The 24,737-nt window shown below is 50.8% G+C and overlaps 1 protein-coding gene across 1 annotated transcript in view; it reads left to right on the forward strand.

Annotated features, from left to right (window-relative positions):
* Positions 1–24,737, forward strand: part of LOC135226627 (uncharacterized) — a 54,024-nt gene that overhangs the window by 3,955 nt on the left and 25,332 nt on the right. Inside the window, exon 3 of the mRNA XM_064266342.1 lies at positions 16,488–16,565. Coding sequence (XP_064122412.1) covers positions 16,488–16,565 — 78 coding nt within the window. The remainder of the gene's footprint in view (positions 1–16,487; positions 16,566–24,737) is intronic.

Below are 24,737 nucleotides of genomic sequence, written 5' to 3' on the forward strand. Positions count from 1 at the left end.
TGCACCATTTTATGTTAGCTGTTACATAAAGTTTGATATATGAAAATGTGCACAATTTCATGTAGAATAAAACAAAAAACAACTCATGGTTTTAGCTTTTATCAGTTTTGAAATATTTTCATATAAATCATGATAAGTGCCAAAATTTCAACCTTCGGTCAAATTTGACTTGACCGAAATGGTCGAAAAACGCAATTGTAAGCTAAAACTCTTACATTCTAGTAATATTCAATCGTTTACCTTCATTTTGCAACAAACAGGAAGTCTCTAGCCCAATATTTCGATTTATGGTGAATTTATGAAAAACTTTTTCCTTACGCCGAGTTTGTCGTAATGTTTGCACCTTTGTTCCGATACGTAATACAAACCCTCGGTCCTTTAACAATAGGAAGGTAACTAGCGGCAGCTGGGACGGTCGTAAGCTTCGAACAAGGGGAGAACGGTAGTTAACTGCTTGTCCGATCGTGCGCGCGCCCGCGCGCCCGAGAGGTGAAGAATCACTTTTGCTTTCGGCCGCGGGTGTGAAGGACGTGTTCGTCATCGCTCTCTGCCCGCTTCATCGTCGTATGCTTTGTTTATATTGTGTTTTCTACTAATGGTTTGGTTTGGTTGACTTGAAAATGAAACTGTAAGTACACTGTTTTCATTTTCATTACTTAATTATGAATCAACATGGAGCTATCCGCCGTAGAGACGGCGATTTCCGCTCATTTTCATGAATTGAACCCTTGAATTATGTCTCGGTGCCGAGGGCGGGCGCACTCGCGCCGAGTCATGTATTTTGGGCGAAAGTGTGTAATTGAAAGATGTAAGTACTCTTTTTCATTATATTTTTGCCCTGTGCGTTCGTTGCCGAGAGCTTGATTGCGCTCGGCAAGAGACCTCTTATTTTGTATGAATAAATGCAATGAAAGTGGATTCGCAATGCAGACGGGAATTAATCCTTACGATTTTATTGCTGTGAAAGTGAAATAGCAAGTGCAGTATTGTTCATTTTCATATATATTTATGATAGCATCATATTATTATGGATCAAGTTTCCGCTCTTACCGGGAATTGATTTTTCCCTCTTTAAGTTCTATGAAGTGAATCGCAAGTGCAGTATTCTGTTTCATTTTCATATTACTTTTCACTGCTGTGCGGGGTAGGGGAAGCGAAGGTCTGCCAGGAAGTCGTCAGAAAGCTCTCCCGCGACTCCCTTGGTATCCGATTCTTCGTCTTCTTTTCCTGCCCCCCCGCTCAGCTTCCTCGTATTTTGTTTTTGGGGTCTTCCTTCCGTTCGGGTGGGGCATATCTCCCCCCCCAGTGCGTGAGGAACCCCTCTTACTAATCTGTCTGTGCTACCGCAGGTGCTACAGCCGTGGGAGACGACCTTGGACAGGTATGGAATCCACGATCTGCTGCAGAGTCTAGCGAGGTCTGGGGGCGGTGACCTTGGAGTGGTCTCCACTACAACCTTCACGGCCGCTTATGCTGCTTCCCCCCGCTGGTCTACACTCCCCATGCTGTGTCGGTGACGCCGTCTGCCGCTTCTAAGGGCCGGTCCGCGGCCGCCGTACCGAGGAGGGGGTATGCCGCCGCCGCCTGTGGTTTTCTTCGTGTTGCCTGCCCCAGACTTCCGCTGTTCCAGCAGCTCGCCCCTGGCCGGCCGCCAGTACCACGCTGGCTGCCGATGATTCTACGAGGCGATGGCTGGGCCTGCCGTACCTGTCGCTGATGTGGTTCCCGCTACTATGGCTTGGCTGTCCCTTCTGTGTTTACCGCTGCCAGCTGTTCCTGCCTGCCGCTCCTGAGCTGGTTGCTGTTCCTGTCGCTCCTGGTTCCTGCGCCTGTCCATGCTGGTCCTGCCCCATGGTGTGTCTTCCCCAGTCCCAGGTCCCTTCCGACAGGTGCAGTCGGGCCGTGTTGCTTCGGCAATAGGCCCGACTCCGGTCCTGGATGGAAGGACCTGACGACTGTCCTGCGTGAGCTGACGAAGAAGAGGAAGGTGTCATCTTCGTCTTCGTCTGTTGCTGCCTCTTCCCCTTCGACTCTAAGGCCCATAAGCCGAAGAAGAAGAAGGCTGCCTCCCCCCCCCTAAGAAGTCTCCTTCGGGAACTTCTAAGGGCCCGTCCCACCGAGGTGGGACTGGGGGGGTCCTTCTGCTGGTCCTCCTGCTCCTTCGGGAGCGAGGCCCGTCTCCCCTTCCGTAAGGAAGAGATAGACGGGGGACCAGAGGAGTATCGGTTAGCTCTGGTACTTCCTCGCCTGGTGCTAGCGGCGATGCCGCTACGCCAGGTTCCGGCTCGGTCTCTCGTTCGCGGGAGATCCCGAGTGTACGCTCTCCCTCGGGAGACCGTACAGCCAAAGTTTCGGCGCCAGAGTTCGCTCGCGCCAAGACCACGGCACGGAGCAGAAGGCTGGCGAGAACCGCTCAGGTGACTCTCGCCAGGCCAGCGGCCGCTCTCGCAGTGACCAGCTGGTAACCGGTTTTGTTATTCCCCTAAGAAGACTCCCTTCGGGAACTTCGAAGGGCTCGTCACATTCCGGTGTGACGGGGGGGTTCTTCTGCTGGTCCTCCTGTTCCTTCGGGAACGGGGCCCGTCTCCCCTTCTGAGAGAAGAAGAAGACGGGGACCAAGGGTGTGCTGGCTACCGCTGGTACACCCTCGCCTGGTCTTGGCAGCTCTGCTGCTAAGCCAGGTACCGGCTCGGTTTCTCGTCCGTGAGAAGTTCCGAGTGTACGATCTCCTTCGGGTGACCGTAGCAGCCAAAGTTAAGACGCCTGAGTTCGCTCAGCGTCATGACCCAGGCACGGAGCAGAAGACTGTCGAGAGCCGCGCAGTGACTCTCGCCAGCCAGCGGGCCGCTCTCGCAGCGACCAGCCGGTACCTCGGGTGGACGTGACGGTCTCTGACCGCCACGGGTTGAGGCTGGGAAGAGGTCCCCCAGGTCCCCTCGACCGACGGTACCAGCCTCGGCTGGTACCAGCGGTTTGACGTGCCGCGAGGACGCTCACCGGTCTCACGGCGAAAGCGAGCTCTGCAGGTCACCTGACCGCCGCTCCCACAGGGACCGGGCGGATACGGTGACCAGCAGCAGCTCGTCTGACGCAGGGGGCCGGGGTCGACGTGCTCAGTCGAGCCGCTCGCCACAGGTGAGCGGCACGGCCAGGCCTGCAGATCGATCCCCACCGCGGGTTGGTGATCGGCTGCAGCCCCCCACGTACGCTGGTCCTGCCACGAGCGGGGGGGGAGCGTCAGGTCTGTCTCTCCACTACTACCTTCAACTTCCTCGGGCTACACCGGGAAGAGCGAGGTAGCTAGGAGTGATCGTGAGAGGTGCGCCGCTACGATCCCGTCACGACGCCGCACGTGCCACGTATGGTCTTAGGACCAACCAGGACGTACGCGCAAGTGATTGGAGGCGACCGTCAGGGGAGAGGGGGTAGCGTCAGTTCTGTCTCTCCGATACCTTCAACTTCCTCGGCATACGCCAGAAGAGCTAGGTATATAGGAGTGATCGAGAGATGCGCCGCTCACGATCCCGGTCACGACGCCGCACGTGCCAGGTTTGGTCTTAGGACCAACCAGGACGTACGCCCAAGTGATTGGAGGCAACCGTCAGGGATCTGTTGCTGGTCCTTCTTCTGAAGGAGGAGGGTCCTGGGAGCTGCTCTTGTTGGAAGGACTGGACGGTCCTACTCCTCAGACGCTGTAACTTCCGAGATTCAGAGTAACTTTACCCAGGTTATTGCACTGATTCGTCAGCACAACGACCGGGGGGAAGGATCGCCGCTCCCACCAGCAGAGCCCATGTCTCTGCTCGAGTCATTTTGGGGCCCGAGAGGGAACCCAAACCGACGGTGGGGTATGCCGCGATCGGAGCTTACCGATTCTGTCTTGAACCAGAGTCTCTCGTCTCCGACAAGAAGGCTCTCTCAGTTCTGGCCGGTCGATCAAGCTACTTCCACCTCCTCTACTGCGACAGCGGCGTTTCTACGTGTCTTCGGACACCGTATTTATATACTCCTTCGGTCCTCCTGAGAGGTTTCGACCTCGACGAGGACTGGAATGAGTCGGAGGACGGTATCGGCTCTCTCCTGTCAGGTGTCGATCAGCCCCACCCAGACGACGTTCACAGTGGCGGCAGACCCTTACCTACAGTGAGAGTTCGTAACCCTCCTCGGGAAAACGTTTTCTCCTGACGATACGTTTTCCCAGACTCTGAGAGGCCATCGCCGCAAGGCGATGGCTGCTCCTACTCTTCTCCAACTGCTAGTTCCACTGGGAAGGCGAGCGAGTATCCAATTCCTCCCCCATTCCCCTCTCTCCTTACGGCTACGAGGGAAAGGGGAAGGATCCTACAGAGATTTCTCTGTAGGATCCCACGTTGGGGACTGCGCTACCAGGGGGGACCTTCTGGGTCCTACCTGACGTAAGCCCCGGTCGTTGAGGAGGGATCCTGCCCCATTCTCGATTTCTACGGGAATCGAGAGGACCACCAGCCGATATCGTTTTTGACGAATTCGTGGGGGGGTTTTCGCAGACTGCTTAGAATTCTACGGAATTTCTAGCGCATTCAGTGTTTAGAGTTTCTTACGATCTCCAAACACTTAGGCGAGACCACGGTCCAAAGTGAGCGAGACGAGAATCCCCGATATGTTACACGATAATCGGGAACCTCGCCTATGCTCGAATTCCTGGAATTTCTAGCATTAGGAAGAAGACTGCTGCTGAAAGAAGACTATCTCACAGTAGGCGACCAACCTGGAATAGAGAAGAACGGACGGGAATATCCAGTTTGGCTGGAACTATCGTCTTAGTATTCTGTTCACCATTGAAGCTTTCCTTCGAGGAAGACTTCTCCTTCACTCTCTTTAATAGAGAACGAAGGTGGTCGATCTCCAATCCTTATTTTGTTTTCTTGAAGGAAAGAATTTAGGATGGAGATCGTTGTTCAGAATCCTACAAATATACTACGTATATTAACCTCGCGACATGATTCTGCTAAGCAGTTGAATGGTCCGAGGGGTAGGCGCATATCCTGGTTATTCTACGGATTGCGACTTAGACGAAAAGTATTCTATTGAACTGCAACCCGGGTTTGCCTGCAACCTCCCAGGAGTTTCAGTTTCAATTTTATATACTTATGGTGTTGTCACAACAACGCCATTTAAGCTTTTATATTTACCGAAATTCGTTTCGCTTAAATATAATTGCTCGAGCATATCTTTTTATGCTCGGTGGTTCTAGCCGAACGCATTCCTTCGTGGAAGGATTACTTGGCAACTCAGGATGACGAGTCAGCGACAGCTACTGCGTATTGAAGGGGGTGCCCGAGGCATTTCAGTATCAGCTGCCGCTTTGAGATAGACTGTTGTTTATGTCTTTCTCACCTGCTTTGATTGAATAACAACCGTATCTCTGCCCAACAATCACGGACTTAAGTCTCTGATTAACGGGGATTCTCGCATACATGAATGACCATCTACTGCTGAGAAACGCTAGTTTGTTCCGACACGGCATACAAACCTTCGGTCCTTTTACAATAGGAAGGTACTAGCGGCAGCTGGATAGGTCGTAAGCTTTCGAACAAGGGGTTCGGTAGTTAACTGCTTGTCCGACAGGCGCGCGCGCGCGACTGGGAGGTAAACAAATCACTTTTTGCTTTCGGCCTCGCAGTGGATGGACGTGTTGCGACGCTCTCTGCCCGCTTCTCGTCGTTGCTTTCTGATATTTGGTTGTAATTGTGTTATGAAAGAAGCTATTGTAAGTACAATTATTCTCTTTTTTTCATATTAAATTGCTGCCTTCAATTGATTATGATGGAATCTCCTCGCCTCGCTACCCCCACGGAGACTTTGCCGCCCGGGTATCGAAGGGCGTAAAATGCGGAAGTTCAGATCGTTCCCAGAGATTGACCCTCATATTTTGTGTGCTCGGTGTCGGGGCGCGAATGCAACCCGAGCCGAGCCCTGTGATGTGTGTATTGATTGGTCGGAGGCGCAGTGGACTTTGTATTGAGGGCAGGAAGAAGCGAAGGCCTGCAAAGGAGTCGTCGGAGAGCTCTCCCGCGACTCCTTTGGTGACGGACACTTCGTCTTCTTTCCTGCCGCCCGCTCAACTTCCACGTCTCGCGCCTTCCCCCTTCGGGGGGTTCGGGGGGGGGTGTCTAGGTCCTTCTCCTCTCCTGACGTGTCAGTGTGGAGGAGGGCGCTAGATACCCTGACGTAGAGTTGTACTCTGGGTCCTCTATCCGTTCGTCTTCGCGCGAACGGGTAGAGGATCCTTCTAATCACCCGACTTTTTGCCTCCTCAGGTGCGGTTGCCGCGAAGGATGACCTCGGACAGGTGTGGGCATCGTTGGGGCTGCAGGGCGTGCCGAGTGTCCACAGGGGCTGCTCTATCATCTCGCTGGCTCCGTGGCGGTCACCCATGCAACGGTCACGACCACCACCACGACCCTTACAACCCTGGCTATGCTTCACCTCCTCACCTGGTGTACACCCAGCACGCGGTCTCTGTAACACCCACTACATCGGTGCAGGGGCCAGTCGCCGTAACTCGGGGAGTTGTGATGCCGCCACCTGGGTTTGCCGTGCTGCCGCGACCGGACTTCATGTGCCCGAAGAGCTCGCCCTGGACCTCCCACCCCGGTAACCTAGGATGTCTGTGCCGCTGGTTCGACCACCTGTACCACCGCCCACACGTCTGCCGTACCTGCCGTGACCACCGCTGCTGTACCTGTACCTGCTCCTGCTGTCTCGTCTGCCGTTCCTGTGATGTTCGCACCTGCTGATGTTGTTCCTGTTTCCTGGCGCCGCTGCTCCCGATGCGGGTCTGTTCGGACAGGTACGTCCGGGCCCTGTTGCTTCGGCAACAGCAGCCCCGGCTCCGTCCTGGATGACAGATCTGACGTCGGTCCTGAGGAGGTTGACGAAGAATGAAGAAGAAAGAGGAGGAGGGTGTCTCGTCGTCTTCTTCGTCTCGTCGTCGTCGTCGTCTGCCGCCTCTTCCCCTTCTTCTTCTAAGGTCTCCCCCGCCGAAGAAGAAGAAGGGAATGTACGTCGCTTCTAAGAAGTCTCCTTCGGAAACTTCTAAGGGCCGCCCTCTCGCTCTGGTGAGAACGGGGGGCCTTCTTCCGCTGGTCGAACCTGCTCTCGGGATTTCGGTGAGACCCGTTTCTTCGCGTCCCTGCTTCCTCGCAGACCCGGCCCCAAGAAGACTACGGGGACCAGAGGGGTGCCGGCTAACACCGCACTTCCTCACCTGCTGTCAGTGGTTCGCCACAGCAGCAGGGTCCGGCTCGGCCGCTCGTCGTTCGCGAGAGGTACCGAGTGTACGTCGCCTACCAGCGACCGTGCAGCCAGGAACCAGACCTCTGAGTCCGCTCAGCGTCAGGTTCACGGCACGGAGCGGAAGACCTGGTGACAGCCGCTCACGCGACTCTCACCAGGCCAGCTCTCGCTCTCTCCCGCGGCGAGCATCTGGCTACCGGGTCCGGGACGTGACGGGTCCATGACCGCCACGGGCTGAGGGGCTGGGAAGAGGTCCCCCCGTTCGCCACCGTCACCAGCCACGGCTGGTACCAGCGAACTGACGCACCGTGAGGATACGCACCCGATCTCACCGTGACAGTGGAGCTCGCCGGTCGCCTGACCGTCGCTCTCACAGAGAGCGATCGGGTACGGCGACCAGCACCAGCTCCTCTGACAACACGAGACCGGGGCCGCTGTTCTCGGTCCAGCCGCTTCTCCACAGCGAGACGGCTCGACTAGGTCGGCAGCTCGATCGCCACCGCGGGTTGGCGATCGCCTGCAGTCCTCCAAGCCCACTGGTTCTACCAGCGAGCGAGATGAGAGCGTCAGGTCTTCCTTTCCATACCTTCAACCTCCTCGGGTTTACAACCGGAGGGGCGAGGTATTGAGGAGTGATCGTGAGGGTGCGCCCCTCAGGATCCCGCCACCCGGCGCGTCGTACGCACCAGGCTCGGTTCTCGGAACCAGCCAGGTCGTACGCACAGGTGGTTGGAGGAGACCGAGATGGGGGCTGTCGCTGCTCTCCTCTCCTTGAGGGAGGAGGGTCTCGGGAGGTGCTCCTGTTTGAGGGACTGGACGGTCCAACTCCGCAGGATGCAGTCACGCCTGAGATCCAGAGGAACTTTGCCGAGGTTATTGCGCTGATTCGTCAGCACAACGAACCTCGGGGGGAAGGATCGCCGCTCCCACCATCCGAGCCCACGTCCCGGCTCGAGTTCGTTCTGGGGCCCGAAGAGGGGAACCCCAGACCGACGGTGGGTTTGCCGCGTTCGGAGCTTGCGGACTCAGTGCTGGACCAAGGTTTGAATCGCTTGTCTCCGGACAAGACGGTCGCTCAAGTCTGGCAGGTCGAGCAAGCTGCTTCCACTCCTCTGCTACGACAGCGGCGGTTTTACGTGCCATCTGAGGACCGATGCCGCCCAAACAGGTGAACCCGGAGTTAGCTAGGCTGACTCTCCAGGGTGTGTCTCTGCAACAGCTCCTGTCCGAGAACCTGTGGTTCTCGCAGCAGAGGCACTCGGCCTGGAATACTACCGCAATGGCAGCTTTCCAGGCCGTCTCCTGGCTAGATCTGTGGTCCCTCACAGTATCTAAGGTCGCAGCCAACTCCCCGGGGGAATTTCTCCCGAAGATTGACTCGGCCCTTCAGGAGAATTTGCCAGTCTGGGGGAAGAGCCATCTCCTTCCTTGCCCACCAGACGGGTGAACCTGTGGGCCAACCTGGTTCTCCGACGAAGGGACGCTGTCCTTACTCGGGTTTCCAGGGCGGCCGGGCGTGAAGGCGGCGTTGGGACTTCGAAATGGACCTCTACGGAGTTCCACGTCTCTCTTCCCAGGAGAGATGGTGGACGCTGCGGTGGACAGACGGCGCACTGACGACAGTGACCGTCTGGTTCACCAGGCAGTCCTCGAGGCTTCTCGGGCAGCCTCTGACTTGCGGCCAAGTCTAAGAGCTCGGCTAGCGCTTCCGTCGGCGGCTAAGACGGTTTGCTGCGTCGAAGCCCCGGGGATGACTCTGTCTTCTTCGGACTTCTGGCAAGGGGAGCCGTAACCAGCCCTCCTCCCAGCCCTCCTCATCCCGTGGAGGCTCTGGGAAGAAGTCGAAGAAAGGGGGAAACGCTAGGGACTTGCGTTCCCCCTCACCTGCTGCCGGAAGTGGGGGGGTGCCTGGCCAGCCATTGGGCAACGTGGCAGCGCTACGGCGCCGAGACCTGGATTGTAGATGTCCTTCGGTAGGGATATCTATTACCCTTCGAATCTCGGCCACCCCCCACCCTCACCTCCAACCCGGTCCAACAGCAGTCGTACGTTCCAGGGTCATCGAAGGACGTAGCACTGAGACAGGAGATAAAGACCATGCTGAGCAAGAGAGCTGTAGAGATCGTCACGTATCAGTCACCGGGCTTTTACAGTCGACTCTTCCTGGTGTGGAAAAGTCTACGGAGGCTGGCGCCCGGTGATAGATCTCTCTCCCCTGAACCGGTTTGTTTTGCCAGACTCGGTTCACGATGGAGACGGCACGCTCAGTGCTCGACTCCATCAGGGAGAACGATTTCATGCTTTCAGTGGACTTGAAGGATGCGTATTTCCAAATACCCATTCATCAGTCCTCCAGAAAGTACCTCCGCTTCATCCTCTGACGGGACTGGTGTACCAGTTTCAGGGCACTGTGCTTCGGTCTCTCAACCGCCCCCCACAGGTGTTCAACACGCGAGTGTTCACTCTGGTCTGCTTGGGCCCTATTTCGCACGGGATACGTCTGATGAGGTATCTCGACGATTGGTTAGTCCTGGCGAGCTCCCGCCTCGTCAGTTGCTACAAAGGACAGGGATCGACCTGCTCGAGTTCTGCCACATCTGGGGATCGTGGTGAACTTCGAGAAGTCCGATCTCGAGCCCAAGCAGAGGATGAAGTACCTGGGTATGCTGATCGATCACGGTAGCAGGGCGAGTCTTCCCCGCAGACTCGCGGATCAGCAGATTCAGGGAGGCAGCCAACCAGTTCCTGTCTCGGCAGGAACAGGTAGCTCAGCGATGGCAAGTCGTGATCGGACACCTGTCGTCGCTCGAGAAGTTAGTCCCCTCACGGGCGTCTTCACCTGCGGTCTCTTCAGTGGAGACTAAAGGAGAGTTGGTCGCAGGCGACGGATCCCCCAAGCTTTCCAGTGTCACTGACACAGGAGGTGAGGCAGGACCTAGCCTGGTGGCTGGACGACAGGAACCTCTTAAGAGGAGTGCCTCTGCGCACTCCCCCCCCGGACATGCAGCTGTTCTCAGACCATCGACCGAGGGATGGGGCGCACACCTGTAGGAGTTTTGCTGACTTCAGGAGTGTGGGACGAGAACGACAAGCACCTTCACATCAATGTACTGGAACTCAGGCAGCGTTTCTCGCTCTCCAAGAGTTTCAGGACCGCTTGATGGGACACTCAGTGGTGTTGATGTGCGACAACACCACGGTGGTGGCTTACGTCAACAAACAGGGGGGCCTAGTGTCTCTCTCCCGTTGTACAGTTGACTCGGCAGGTGCACGAGTGGGCTCAGGCACACTCAATAGAGCTGTTCGGCACGCTACATTCCAGGGAAGAGGAATGTAGTAGCAGACATGCTCAGCCGTCGGGATCAGGTGATAGGGACCGAATGGTCTCTACACCAGGACGTGGCGGAAAGGCTCTTCGACCTGTGGGGGCGACCAGTCGTGGATCTGTTCGCCACCCGGCACAACAGAAGCTCCAGGTGTTCTTCTCGGCCGTGCGGACCCATGGGCAGCTGCAGAGGACGCTCTTCAACACCCGTGGGACAACCTCTTCGCCTATGCCTTTCCCCCGTTCAGCCTGATTCGCAAGGTGATCAGTCGAGCACTGGTCACCCCGAATCTCAGGATGATCCTGGTGGCTCCCAAGTGGCCACAGGCCATTTGGTATCCGGACCTGCTGGCTCTTCTCGCAGGAGAACCGAGAGAGATTCCCCCTTGGCACAACCTTCCTTCTCGCCCGCACACGTCGAGCGGTAACCACCGAGCAGTCAGTCCCTACGTCTTCACGCTGGCTGTTATCCACCATCTCTTGCGAACGAGAGGCTTTTCTCGTAGCGCAGCAACAGAGATGGCTGGAAACGTCCGTCAGTCCTCTGCAGCTGTGTACCAGGGAAGTGGCCGTCTTCTGTGGTTGGTGTCGTAGACGGGTCTATCTCCTCTCAGAGCCACTCTTCAGCAGGTAGCGGATTTCCTCGTTTTTCTTCGCCGAGAGAAGCTCCTCTCAGTCCCCCACAGTCAAAGGATACAGAGCCGCCTTGGCGCTCGTCCTGAAACTGAGGGGGTTGGACATCTCGAACTCGTTCGAGATTTCCTTGCTTATGAGGAGCTTCGAAGGTCTTGCCCACCCAGGGAACTCAGGCCCCCTGCGTGGGATGTGACTCTCGTCCTTATGGAGTTTGACTCGAGCGCCGTTCGAGCCACTCCGGGAGTCGTCAGACAGGGATCTGACCCTCAAGACCCTCTTCTTGCTGGCCCTGGCATCGGCGAAGAGAGTAGGGGAACTTCATGGTCTTTCCTATGATGTACGACACTCCAGGGGATGGGGATCCGGCGCTCGATTTCGTCCCGAACTTCGTTGCGAAGACTCGAACCGTCGGTCCCTGACGACAGGTTCGAGTCATTCACGATTCCCTCCCTAATGGACCTTCACCGATAATGATGCGGATGAGATGCTGCTCTGTCCTGTGAGGGCGCTACGGCGCTATCTGAAGAGAACTCGACACCTCAGGCCTGAGTGTCGACGCCTCTTCGTTAGCACCGGGTCACCAGAAAGAGGTATCCAAGAACACTCTTTCTTTCTGGCTGCGTGAGGTCATCAGGAGGGCGTATGAGGCTGATGGTAGTGACGACATCCGTACGTCCCGTCCGAGAGCTCACGAAGTCAGAAGTATTGTTGGCCCGTCGTTGGCGTTTCCGTAAGAACTTCTCCGTGGCGCAGGTCCTGAAGGCAGGGGTCTGGTCTAACCAGACTACCTTTACGTCCTTCTACCTTCGGGATATTTGCCCACGAGGTCCTTGGATACATTTTCCTTGGGACCCGTGGTGGCTGCTCAACAAGTGTGTAGCTAACCCAGACCCTCGCAGGCTGAACAGCATCGAGTCCTGGTGTGACTGTGTGGATGGATGTGTGAGTGAGTGAGTGACTGGCTCTCTCTTTCCCATCTTTTCCTTCCCCTCTACCTGTGGGGCAGAGGGCCATGGTCGTCACTACGCTGGATGAGGACAGATGCAGGTGAGCTATATGACAGAGCCCCATCCTATCCCTTTCACTAGGGATAGGAGCAGAATATCCACCACTTCCTTCTACAAAGGGGGGGAAGTGGATGCCTACAAGAGTCAAACCCATGACTTTATATTTGCTCCTGTACAGGAACAAGTTTCTTACATTGCTGGTACGAAGAGATACGCATGCCTCTCTCTTAGTACTCGGTCCAGAGGTCTGACCATTGATCGTGCGGTGCACACCCGATCAATCGGACAGAGGCTTGGATCCCTCCCTCGCTCTTACGACCAGGAGGCTTCCAAGGTTGGGCGAACACCAGTCTGTTCACAAAAGACTCAGATTCCTCCCACCAAGAAGTGAGTCTTCCTATTGTAAAAGGACCGAAGGTTTGTATGCCGTGTCGGAACAAATGACAATTTGTCCAAAATTGCATTTTTCCTAACTATACAAACCTGAGGTCCTTTTACACATAGCCCCACCTCATGCCACCCCTCACTCTGCAGTTTTTGCTTGGGCCAAAAGCAAAAGTGATTTGTTTACCTCCCAGTCGCGAGCGCGCGCCTGTCGGACAAGCAGTTAACTACCGAACCCCTTGTTCGAAAGCTTACGACCTATCCAGCTGCCGCTAGTACCTTCCTATTGTAAAAGGACCTCAGGTTTGTATAGTTAGGAAAAATGCAATTTTGGACAAATTGTCATATTCATCGTCTTCGGTATTGCGAGAATTTTAAACAGAGATATCTATTCGACTCTCATCTTTCTGTTTACCGCACGGTAACAGAATTCTGTAATAGTCTCTTGCTGCATCGTATCCCGATAATGCGAATGATTTTTGCGGAATCTGAGTTTGTCCTCAAAATATCTTGTATTCGGAGGTGTACAATTGTTCATTGTTCACCCGGATAGCAGATGTATTGAAAGACATCGCCTACTCCCACACCTGCCAGCTCTACTTCCAAACGTTCAGCCCATAGAAAGCAGTTCTTCAAGCGGCTCTCCCCTGTGTTTCATTACTGAAGAACGCCCCGCTTTCATTGCACAACGGACAGCAATGAAATGGCGGTTAGCGTTTTCAGTCATTTGTAAGCACAGGTTTAGAATCTTGAGATTCCTTCTCTCGATTCAGCTGGAAGACGTAGGTTGCATTCATTGCCTACCTTCGTCTTCAACATCACATAGTGTTGTTTCTCCTTAAGCTGAGATTCAACGTCTATGAGATTTTCTTGCCATCAGGGACCTCGGTCTTTTGAAGGCAATTGACTTTCGCCTTTTGAGCTTATGCATTAAGAGAATCATCGCCGCGCCGTCCGGCATCGGTGACTAACAAATATTTTATTTGTTTGGTCTCTCAGCATAACTCTTTAAAGGGCGAAGGTCACGTGACTTACCCGGATGCTTGGACAACTTGCCTCTACTGATTCCGAACCAGTCAGTCGGCAGCTGTCCGAGCGTCCGAGTCAGTTACGAACTATGCTGTGGACTTAGTTTTGGTTGTTCCAGAGCAATCATTACTTCGTCTTTAATAGCTTGTCAGTATGAGTACTGTACATAATCAAAGTCGAGAAGAGGGATAGGTCATACGACTATTCCCTTCTTTTCGTCTCGGGTAACTGCATGACTTCTCTTGAGAAGTCAAGCACAAAGGGATGGGGATTTGTGTCGCTCGATTTCGTACCGATCTTCGTAGCGAAGACTCAGAACCCTTCGGTAACTGACGATTGGTTCGAGTCCTTCACAATACCCTCCCTAATGGACGTCACCGCCTCCGATACGAAGGCTATGCTGCTTTGTCCTGTGAAGGTGCGACGGAGCTGTCTGAAGAAACTCGACACCCAGGATGAGTGTGGACGCCTCTTCATCATTCTCTCGCGTTCCGCAAGAACTTTTCTCCGTGCGCAGGTAATGAAGGCAGGCGCCTGTCCAACCGGACCGCATGCACCTCCTTCTACCTTCAGGATATTGCCCACAGTTCCTTGATCTTTTTGCCTTGGGAACCGTGGTGGTTGCTCAACACGTTGTGTAGTTAACCCAGACCCTCGCAGGCTGAACAGCATCGAGTTCCTGGTTGTGACCGTAAGAATGGATGAGGATGAGTGTGTGACTGGCTCCTCTTCCATCTCTTTTCTTCCCTCTACCTTTGGGTAGAGGGACACGGTCGTCACCCTGCTGGGTAAGGACGAGATGCAGGTGAGCTACTCAATAGAGCACCATCCTATCCCTTTTCAGTAGGGATAGGAGTAAATATACCACCACTTCCTCCAACAAGGGGGTGGGGGAGGAAGTGGATGCCAAATTGAGACAAAAACCCATCATTTTTATGATTGTCTCTTGCAAACAGGAACAAGTTCTTGCTTGCTGGTACGAAGAGATACGCTTGCCTCTCTCTTAGTACTTGGCCCAGAGGTCTGACCATTGATCCTGCGGTGCACACCCCGATCAATCGGACAGAGGTTTGGATCCCTCCCTTGCTCTTACGACCAGGAGGCACTCCAGGGTTGGACGAACACCAGTCTGTTTCACCAAAAAGACTCAGATTCCTCCCACCAAGAAGTGAGTCTTCCTATTGTTAAAGGACCGAGGGTTTGTATTACGTATCGGAACAAACTGACAATTTGTCGAAAATTGCATTTTTCCTAACTATACAAACCTGAGGTCCTTTACATATAGTCCCACCTCATGCCACCCCTCACTCTGCAACTTTTTGCATGGGCCTAAAGCAAAAGTGATTCTTCACCTCTCGGGCGCGCGGGCCGCGCGCACGATCGACAACGCAGTTAACTACCCGTTCTCCCCTTGTTCGAAGCTTACGACCGTTCCCGAGCTGCCGCTAGTTACCTTCCTATTGTTAAAGGACCCTCAGGTTTGTATAGTTAGGAAAAATGCAATTTTCGACAAATTGTCATTTTTATATTAGCCGTTACATAAAGTTTTATATGTGAAAATGTGTGCAATTTAATGTAGAATACTACTAAAAATAACTCATGGTTGTTGCTATTATCAGTTCTGAAATATTTTCATGTAAATGACGATAAGTGGCAAAATTTCAACCTTCGCTCAACTTTAACTCGACCAAAATGGTCGAAAACTGCAATTGTAAGCTACAACACTTACAGTCTAGTAATATTCAATCAATTACCTTCATTTTACAACAAACGGGAAGTCTCTAGCATATTTTGATTTATGGTGAATTTTTGAAAACTACTTTTTTTACGTCTGCACGTTACGAATTCATGCATCATATTGTGATAATATTTTCTGTGTTGCTTTGATCGTTTTACAATTTGTTATATACCTAAATCATTGCAATTTAGTGTATAATACAACGGAAAAAATTAACTCTTTAGCTTTAACCGTTTTGCTCACAGCACGATTTGTATACAATTATATATGAAATTTTTTTTTGCGCTGTCATATATTCCAATATTTATATAATGATTTTTTTCATTTCTGATGGTTGCATACTAAACTTCAGGCAATGTCAAAAAAAGGACCCAGAAATGAACTCTTAATCTTGAAAACTAAGCGTGCTGTGATTTTTTGTTTTTTAAACTTTTTCCACTTTGGCGCTCACTCGCGAACGCCGCTGGCTTACGGGAGACACTTTCGGAAATACCGGCTCGGCGTTTAAGGGTTGAGATCCAAGTGTAAACACGCTGATTACTCTCATCTCTCTCTCTCCCTCTCTCTCTCTGTGACACACATCCGGACACACACACACACACTATCAATTCCTTTGATTATCCTTGTTATCAACCTTCGCATACTGCAACTAATTCGGTTTCCTCAAAGGGTTCCCGTCTCTCCTCCCTCCATCCCCCCAGCCGGCCAAGCGCCATTTTCACCAAACAGTTCATAAATCGATCAGATAAAAAATGAAATTTAAAATTTTTTTTTTAATATTACGTACTGTTTCATTACTTTATACTCTTAATTTAACTTTTGAACACATCAATAATAGAAAAAATGTGAAAAGGGGGACTTTTTTGGGTTGGCTGAAAATGAATTATCCTGATTTCCCCTTATTTCTTATGGGGATATTTGTTTCGTATTTTGAACAAATTGTACTGTGAACAGCCTTCTGGAACGGATTAAGTTCAATGTCTGAGGTACTACTGTACAGTTATGCCGTTTAGAATTAATTTTCTATGTAAATTACAAACCTTCAGTGAGTTTGAGTGCATTTGAATAATGCATTATTTGTTCTTTACAGACTGGCGAACTTTTGCAAAGAATTCCTGTGGAATCTACTAATAAGATGTTTATTTGCTCAGCTTTATATAAAGACAGAGTAAGTATCTTGATGTATTTCACGTCCACAGTTTACTTAAATCCCCCATTTTAACGAACTGTTTAGTTGATTAAAATAAATTGTAGAAGTGAACCATTGGCATAAAATTGAAAGGTGTTTGTTGTTATGTATAGTGGAAGGTGTAAACTTAGTTTGTTCATACACGAAACAAACCTTCGGTCTTAACATTAGGATTTACTAGCGCCAAGCTGGAAACCGGTAGAATTAAAATTACACTTGTGAGATCCAGGGACTAATGGCATCTATACCAGGTCACGGGGCATGTATACCCAGAATGCCCACGGCTACCTGTGACCCATCAGTTATTTTCCTACCGCCTTTAAGATAAGACGTGTTACTGTCTATCTCATTTAAAGCCGGTTTTTCAGTTTGCCCGTTCTTTATCCATTTCATTTTTTATTTTTCATTCCTTTTCTTTCTCCAAGTGTGATCAGTGTGTGGTAAGAGTGTATACGTGGTATGATGGAGAATTTTGCCTCAACATCGGGATCGTCTACCGCTTCGAAGAGGAGACAAAGGAAATGCCCAGGAGTCAGTGGCTTCCCTTGTTCTAGGTTCCTAACTTCGGTGTCGACGGATCCTCATCCAACGTGTAGTAGGTGCAGGGAAAACGTATGTACGGTTACTAATCCGTGTTCTGTTTGTCGCGGTTGGTCGGTGGAACAGTGGAAGAAGTTCTATGGGAAAAGCCAATACAAAAGAAGGGGGTGACGCCATCTTTGGATGACCAAAACCTTACCGGCTTCTTTTGTATCGGTAATAAACCAGGCTGCTCCATATGTTTCTCCACCTGCTTTTGAATTGTCTCATACCCCTTCGGTTTTTCTCCTACGGTTCTGTATCGGAAACGTCAGGAGGGGCCTTGGGTAATTTTATGAATAATTTGCACTCTCCTTTGTTCCCAGCAAGTAGAGGGGGAGATCCGCCATCTTTGTTCCATCAGGCTCCTGCTACTCAAGCGCATAGGTTAGATGGTACGTGGTCAGCGCTAGGCCTACCAGGCGTACCAACCTTGGATGGTCTGCTTGCGCATTATATGACGTCACGGGGGTTCCAGCAGGGTCCGGCAGCGCTGAATGTTCCTCATCCCCCGGGCTTGCAATTTATGGGAATTAATGCCGCGGCTTCACCATCCCACTCAGTATTTACAGCGATGCAGAACGTGGGAGGTAGTTTGGCAGCAAACGTGCGGTTTGCCAGCAGAAACCTCTCAGTCTCTCCCTACGAGAGGGATGACGTCACAACATACGTCACACTCTGAGATGGCAGGCGTGATGACGTCACAGACCGATTCTCTGCCTTTTTCGATGCACCCAGACGCTAATACGCCTTCTGACCCCTTAGTCAATGCAAACTGTAATGCAGAAATTACAGGATATAGAGGAGAGAATGAATAAGAGAGACAAAAAGAAAAGTGTGATTCGCCTTCTTCGTCTTCTTCCTCTAGTTCGGCGTCATCGCTAAGTCCGATAACGTCACGGCGAGCGCCAGTCAAGCATTGGAGGAGGATTCGGGAGTTCCTAGCGGATCCTCGGGCCAAGAGGAGAAGAATCAATTCTTCCTCTTCTTCGGACCAAGACTGTCATTTCCAAGTCAGCAAGAAGGTCGGAAAATCAGTGGCTATTAAGCACAAGGTTGGCAGACGAAGCCGTTCGCAAGAGTCTGAACAAGCGAGAGAGGTGACGGCCGGCGAGCTAGCGGCCGAGGCGGAGTTGCCAGTTCGGATCGCAAAAACTGCGATACCTCTGGTAAAATCGACGTTGGCGGCGAAAGGTGCAGCAGAGGATGGAATGCAGGTCCCAGTTTCCCATGCCCGTAAGACCGTTCAAAATACTTACGAAGGACGATAAGGATCCTATTAAAAGTACGAAAAAATAGAGAGTTGGCAACCTCGGCGGATACGTTCGTGGAAGGCAGTGTCCGTCTGGATAGAAGGCCGAGGCCGGGCTCGCCGACGCTCGAAAACGATGCCAATGCTAATAGAGACGAACTTACCTCTGTCTTAAGGGAGCCTTCATCTTGGAGATCTAGACGAGATTCTCGCTCTAGATCCGTGAGCAGAGAAAGAGTGAGAACGTTCTCGTTCCCTGCTGACTATCTGGATCGAGCCAACAGCGGCCAGCAAAGATCAAAGAGACCGCGGCCGTAGGGCAGGCGGCCGTGGAATTCCGGGCCGTCTGTCAGAAGATAGAGGCGAGACAACATCTCTCGTGACGGAGAGTGGTACACTAGAGCCGAGGAAGGAGAAAACCAAGAGTTTTCTGGCCTCGTATGCGAGGGTTATTGATTTGATTCGTCAATTCAATAGCCTTTCGGAGAAGACAGAAACACCGGCCAGTATGCTTCCTCCTGGAATTGACATGGCGTTTGGACTAAAGCGGGATACCAAGGTGTCGTATGAATTGCCTTGTTCGAGTCATGCGGAATCGGTCTTGCAACACGTAAACGCAAAGATTGCAGGGAGGGATAATTCCTTAAGATCTAATAGATCATTTAAATTTATTCCCCCTCCAATGATAAAGCAAAGGAAATAATACGACACCGAAGGTCCCCCTTTGCTGTCTAGACAAATGAACCCTAATTTTTGTAAGGTTAAGGCCTGGAATTAACCTTGGATCAGGTTAAAATGGAGTGCCCTTCGATGACGTACAAGAGGCTGCTACGTTAGAAGAACAGCTTCTTCTGTCTTTCAGGCTGCGTCCTGGTTAGACCTTTGGTCAACAGCAGTGGCGAAAATTGCATCCTCGGAAGCAACAAGGAAAGTAGTGGATGAACCATTGTTCATTAGATTACTACAGTCAGGGTCCAAGGCGATTGCGTACCTGACAACGTAAAGTGCCAATGTTTGGGCAATATCCTGCTAATGAGGAGAGATGCAGCATTGGCTAGACTAAGCCGCAATGTGGATTTGGATTCCTGTTAGCAATGAGGAATGGGGATATCTTGGAATCGCAACTACTGTTGCCAGAGGTCATACTGGAGAGGCGATAGATAGAAGAAGGATGGACACTAACGATAGGTTGGTGCAACAGGCAGTTAGGAAAACCTCTTAACAGTAACAAACTACTCCTTTGGAGGGAAGACAACAGCAGATGTCTTGAAAGAAGACAGTGAGACATAGCATCCCTAATAGAGTCACAAGACCCTCTTTACCCCAAAGAGGATAACTCATCGGCCCTTCACATAGAAACACAGAGGAAGGGGCAATAGGGGAAGAGGGAGAGGCTCAAGAAGATAGGATGGGCGCCTCCCATCACTCGGCCACACCAGTGGGGGTTGCCTGGCAAATCACTGGAAGGTGTGGCAGGAACTAGGGGCAGAGCAGTGGGTGGTGGATGTTCTCAGGATCGGGTATTTGATTCCGTTCGAGGTACCCCGCCCCTGACAGATCAACCATTACCCCACGTCACTTATGCCCACAAATCTCAGAAGGCCACTATTCTGCAGGACGAAGTGAAGAAGATGATGGAAAAAGGAGCTGTGGCAACAAGTATGCAGTCCGACAAAAGGCTTCTACAGCAGGATTTTCCTGGTAACCCAAAGCCAACGGGGAGTGGAGGACAGTAATAGACCTGTCAACGCTGAATCTGTTTATAAGGAAAACCAGTTTCAAGATGGAAACTCCGAAAACGGTTCTACAAGCAGTCAGAATCGGAGACTTTATGCTGACAGTCGATCTAAAGGACGCATACTTTCAGATACCAGTCCATCAGTCTTCAAGGAAATTTTCATTTCTCCGCTTCAGTCTTGCAGGGAAAAGCTTTCGAGTTCAAGGTCCTGTGCTTCGGATTGACAACGTCTCCTCAAGTTTTTACAAGAGTGTTCACCTCGTGTCGGCGTGGGCGCATGCTCAGGGGATCAGGCTAATAAGATATCTGGACGATTGGCTGGTTGATAGCAAAGTCCAGGGAGAAATTACTCAGGGACAGGGGGCGGGGCCCCCCTCCTGCAGCTTTGTTTCCCCCCCCCCACAGCCTAGGTATTGTGGTGAATCAGCAGAAGTCGCAGCTGGATCCAAAGTCAACGTTTGGAATATCTGGGAAATGGTGATAGACACAACCACAGCCAAAAGTATTCCCGACAGACCAAAGAGTAGAGAAATGCAAACAAGTGGTGAATGCCTTTCTGGGAAAGCAGACACAGCCAGCAAGACAGTGGCAGGTGGTGCTGGGAATCCTAACCTCCCTGGAGAAGCTAGTACCACAAGGAAGGCTACACCTTCGGTCCCTACAATGGAGGATGAGGAGTTTTGGTCACCAACAGTAGATCACCCGTACGAGCAATTCCCTTGTCGGCAGAAGTGAGGAAAGACTTGCTGTGGTGGGTGGACGACGACAATCTGACAGTGGGTGTCCCCCTTCAACAATCCTCCCCAGACCTCTTGCTGTTCTCGGATGCGTCACTAGAAGGCTGGGGAGCCCATATGGAGGAGTTGATGGCGTCAGCAAAATGGAGTTGCAAGGACAGAGAACTCCATATAAACGTGCTGGAGTTGAAAGCAGCTTTTCCTGGCTCTACAAGAAATTCAGGGAGAGAGTAAAGGGACACTCAGTGGTATTGATGTCAGACAACACCACAGTAGTAGCTTATATAAACAAGCAAGGAGGCCTAGTTTCTCGGCAGTTACATGTGATGACAGTTCAACTTCACCAGTGGGCTATAGAGAACCTGGTAGACATCAAGGCCAGGTATATTCCGGGAAAAAGAAACATAGTGGCCGACAAGTTGAGCCGCAGGGATCAGATTCTGGGAACGGAGTGGTCCCTACACCAACAGGTAGTGGACAGGATGCTCATGTTGTGGGAAGGACCGATCATAGACCTATTCGCAACCAGGTACAACAAAAAGTTGGAAGTGTATTGTTCAGTAGTCCCGGACGCAGAGGCAGTAGCAGAAGATGCGCTACAACACCCCTGGGACAATCTGGACTGTGTAATCGCATTTCCTCCCATTTATGGTTTTGTCTAATCCGTCAGGTTCTGAACAGGGTAATGCGGTCTCAGAACCTCAAGATGACCCTGGTAGCCCCGTTATGGCCGAAAGCAGAGTGGTTTCCAGACCTACTGGAACTCCTAGTAGATGTGCCAAGAGAGTTACCTCCATGGAGCAACCTTCTGTGTCAGCCTCACGTGGAGAGGTACCACCAGTCGGTGAAGTCCCTATCGCTTCACGGGTGGAGACTGTCAAGTATCTCCTCCGAGAGCGAGGGTTTTCGCAGAAAGCAGCAACTCAGATGGCAGGTAATATCAGAAAATCATCTGCGACAGTATACCAAGGAAAGTGGTCAGCATACTGTGATTGGTGTCGTAGAGGGAACGTGTCTCCACTCGGTACCACTATTCAGCAGTTAGCAGACTTTCTGATATCTCAGAACAGAAAACATATGTCTGTATCTGCAGTGAAGGGGTACAGGGCTGCTCTAGCCTCAGTCTTACGAATGAAAGGAGTGGACATATCGTCTTCCATGGGAGTTGGCCATGCTGATGAGGAGCTTTGAACAGTCATGCCCACCAAAGGAGCTAAAAAGCCCCAGATTGGGATCTGACCAAGGTACTGAGTAGTCTGACAAAACCCCCCTACGAACCACTAAGGCAGTCCACGGATAGGAGCCTGACCCTGAAGACAGTCTTCTTATTGGCCCTGGCTTCAACCAAAAGGGTGGGGGAGCTACATGGCCTCTCATATCTCATAAAAAAGCACTCGAGAGGTTGGAGATCAATGGTGTGTGAGTTTGTCCCAGAATTCGTGGCAAAGACCCAAAATCCAACAATAGTAGACGGCAGATTCGACTCCTTTACCATACCTTCCTTGGCAGACTTTGTAGACAACGACAAAGCTGAAATGCTCCTGTGCCCCGTCAGGGCACTAAGGGAGTACTTAAAGAGAACAAGGCACCTCAGGCCGGGGTGCCAGAGGGGTTGTTCGTAAGTACAGGACGGAACAAGAAGGAAGTGTCCAAAAATACAATATCATTTTGGCTAAGGGAGACGATCAGAGATGCTTATACTGCAGAAGACAGAGGGTCAGATAGCCAGGTGGGAGCTAGAGCTCATGACATCAGGGGTGTGAGTGCTTCCCTGGCATTTAAGAAGAACATGTGTATGGATAAAATTCTGAAAGCTGGCGTGTGGAAGCGCCAAACAACTTTCACCTCATTTTATTTGAAAGATGTTGCCCATAGATCCTTGGACACCTTTTCCTTGGGTCCAGTGGTGGCGGCCCAACAAGTGATATAGTTCATCCAGTGCCCCCTGGCGGGTCAGTTTGCGTCTAGTCTAAGATGAAGGTATGAAAGTAGAATGAATGGGATGACTGGGTCTTTTTTCTTTACTACTTTCTTCCTACTCCTTTAACTACGGGCAATATAAGGAGAGTACCGTCATGTGCTGGAACGGACTAGATGCAGGTGAGATGGTCAGCCATACTGTGAAGCTATCTTAGCTGATGATATACTCTTCAGTAGCAACACACCCCTCTGGATAATAAGGAAAGAGGGGTGAAGTGGATCCAGTCGCAAGGGACAAGAGTAAACAGTAGAATGGTATCTACACCCAGTGGGAGGAAACCAATAGATCCGCTTATATCTTTGGTCCTAGGTTCATTGTCCATTCTCTTAGAATTTCCCTATATATTCGGAAATGGATAAGGTGGCAAACTCCCAGTCAGTTGTAGAGACTTACCTCCCTCCAATAGTAAGTCTATCCTAATGTTAAGACCGAAGGTTTGTTTCGTGTATGAACAAATACCAAATTTGTAACTAATTTGTATTTTTCATAACTAACAAACCTGAGGTCTTAACAGTTAAAGGCCCACCTCGAACCACCCCTCTAGCAGTCTAAACTGGGTTAGAAATATAACTGATGGGTCACAGGTAGCCGTGGGCATTCTGGGTATACATGCCCCGTGACCTGGTATAAATGCCATTAGTCCCTGGATCTCACAAGTGTAATTTTAATTCTACCGGTTTCCAGCTTGGCGCTAGTAAATCCTAATGTTAAGATCTCAGGTTTGTTAGTTATGAAAAATACAAATTAGTTACAAATTTGGTATTTTACTATGAAAACATATTGAATTCTGTGACCTTGAGGTAGCAGCAGCTGAGTCTGTCAGTCAGTTTGGCAAATAGTATTGTGTTTGTTAGTTTCATGTTCTGCAAAGTTAGAAATATAAGGACCGTCTTTGCTTAGTTGGCTTTGTCTGGTAAGTGGCATGATATATATTGTTATATTTGTAAATTATTTAGTGATTAAAAGGATAGTATAGCCTGTATATTTTTATGCCCATATTATTTTATCATGCTTTCATGGTTCCCTGAAAATAAGCATTTTATGTATACTTATCAAGTAGTTACAAAGCTATAGTTTCTAAAACCGTCGGCAGCTAGAATTTTTTAAATTCGCGGTACCGCTAGTTTGTTTTGGTCAGGTGATACCCACCGCCCAGTATTGGGTGAGTGAGGAACTAACACCGTACGAAAATCAGTTGTTTCTGCCGGCTGGTACTGTTAACACTGTTTCAGTAGTCAGCAGAATTTTTGGAATTCTTTGCCGTCGCTCATTGTTGGGGTTATTTGGTAAAGTACTCTGAATATTGGTAGCTTTTGTTTTTGGTGATTAGCTACTTAGGAATTGAAATAGTTTTAAATACTTTTGCACCGAAATTCACTAGTTTTGAATTGGTCTACATAATATCAGACACTAGTTCATCTGGAATTAGGTCTTGCAGTAAAGGCTGCAATACTAGGATCGCTAAAGGGGTAATGATCCACATTCAGTTTGCACAGGTTATAGGAGACAGACTTGTACACCAGATCAAACTTGTGGGGAGTGCATTAATTGGGATCAACAGAGAGATAAAAAGAGAAAAGCGGCTTCTAGAGCTAAAGCAAAAAGCTTAGTTAGTCAGGAATTTTCTAATGATAATTTGTCTCTTTATGAACCTTCCCCTCCACCTGTCATTCCCAGTCCTAAATCTTGGCTCTCACACCCATACCCGATGCTGTGGCCAATTTAGAGGCAAAGAGTTGATCAGAAATTTTCGATCATGCTCCAAGCAATGGAGAAATTAGGAGCGTCCGTGAAAACCCTAATGGACAAGGTAAGTGGTGAAGTGAGTGCAAGTGCAAGTGTTGTGGAGGAGGTGGCTGTTCAG

The sequence above is a fragment of the Macrobrachium nipponense genome, chromosome 15, assembly GCF_015104395.2.
Source record: "Macrobrachium nipponense isolate FS-2020 chromosome 15, ASM1510439v2, whole genome shotgun sequence".
Lineage (NCBI taxonomy): Eukaryota > Metazoa > Arthropoda > Malacostraca > Decapoda > Palaemonidae > Macrobrachium > Macrobrachium nipponense.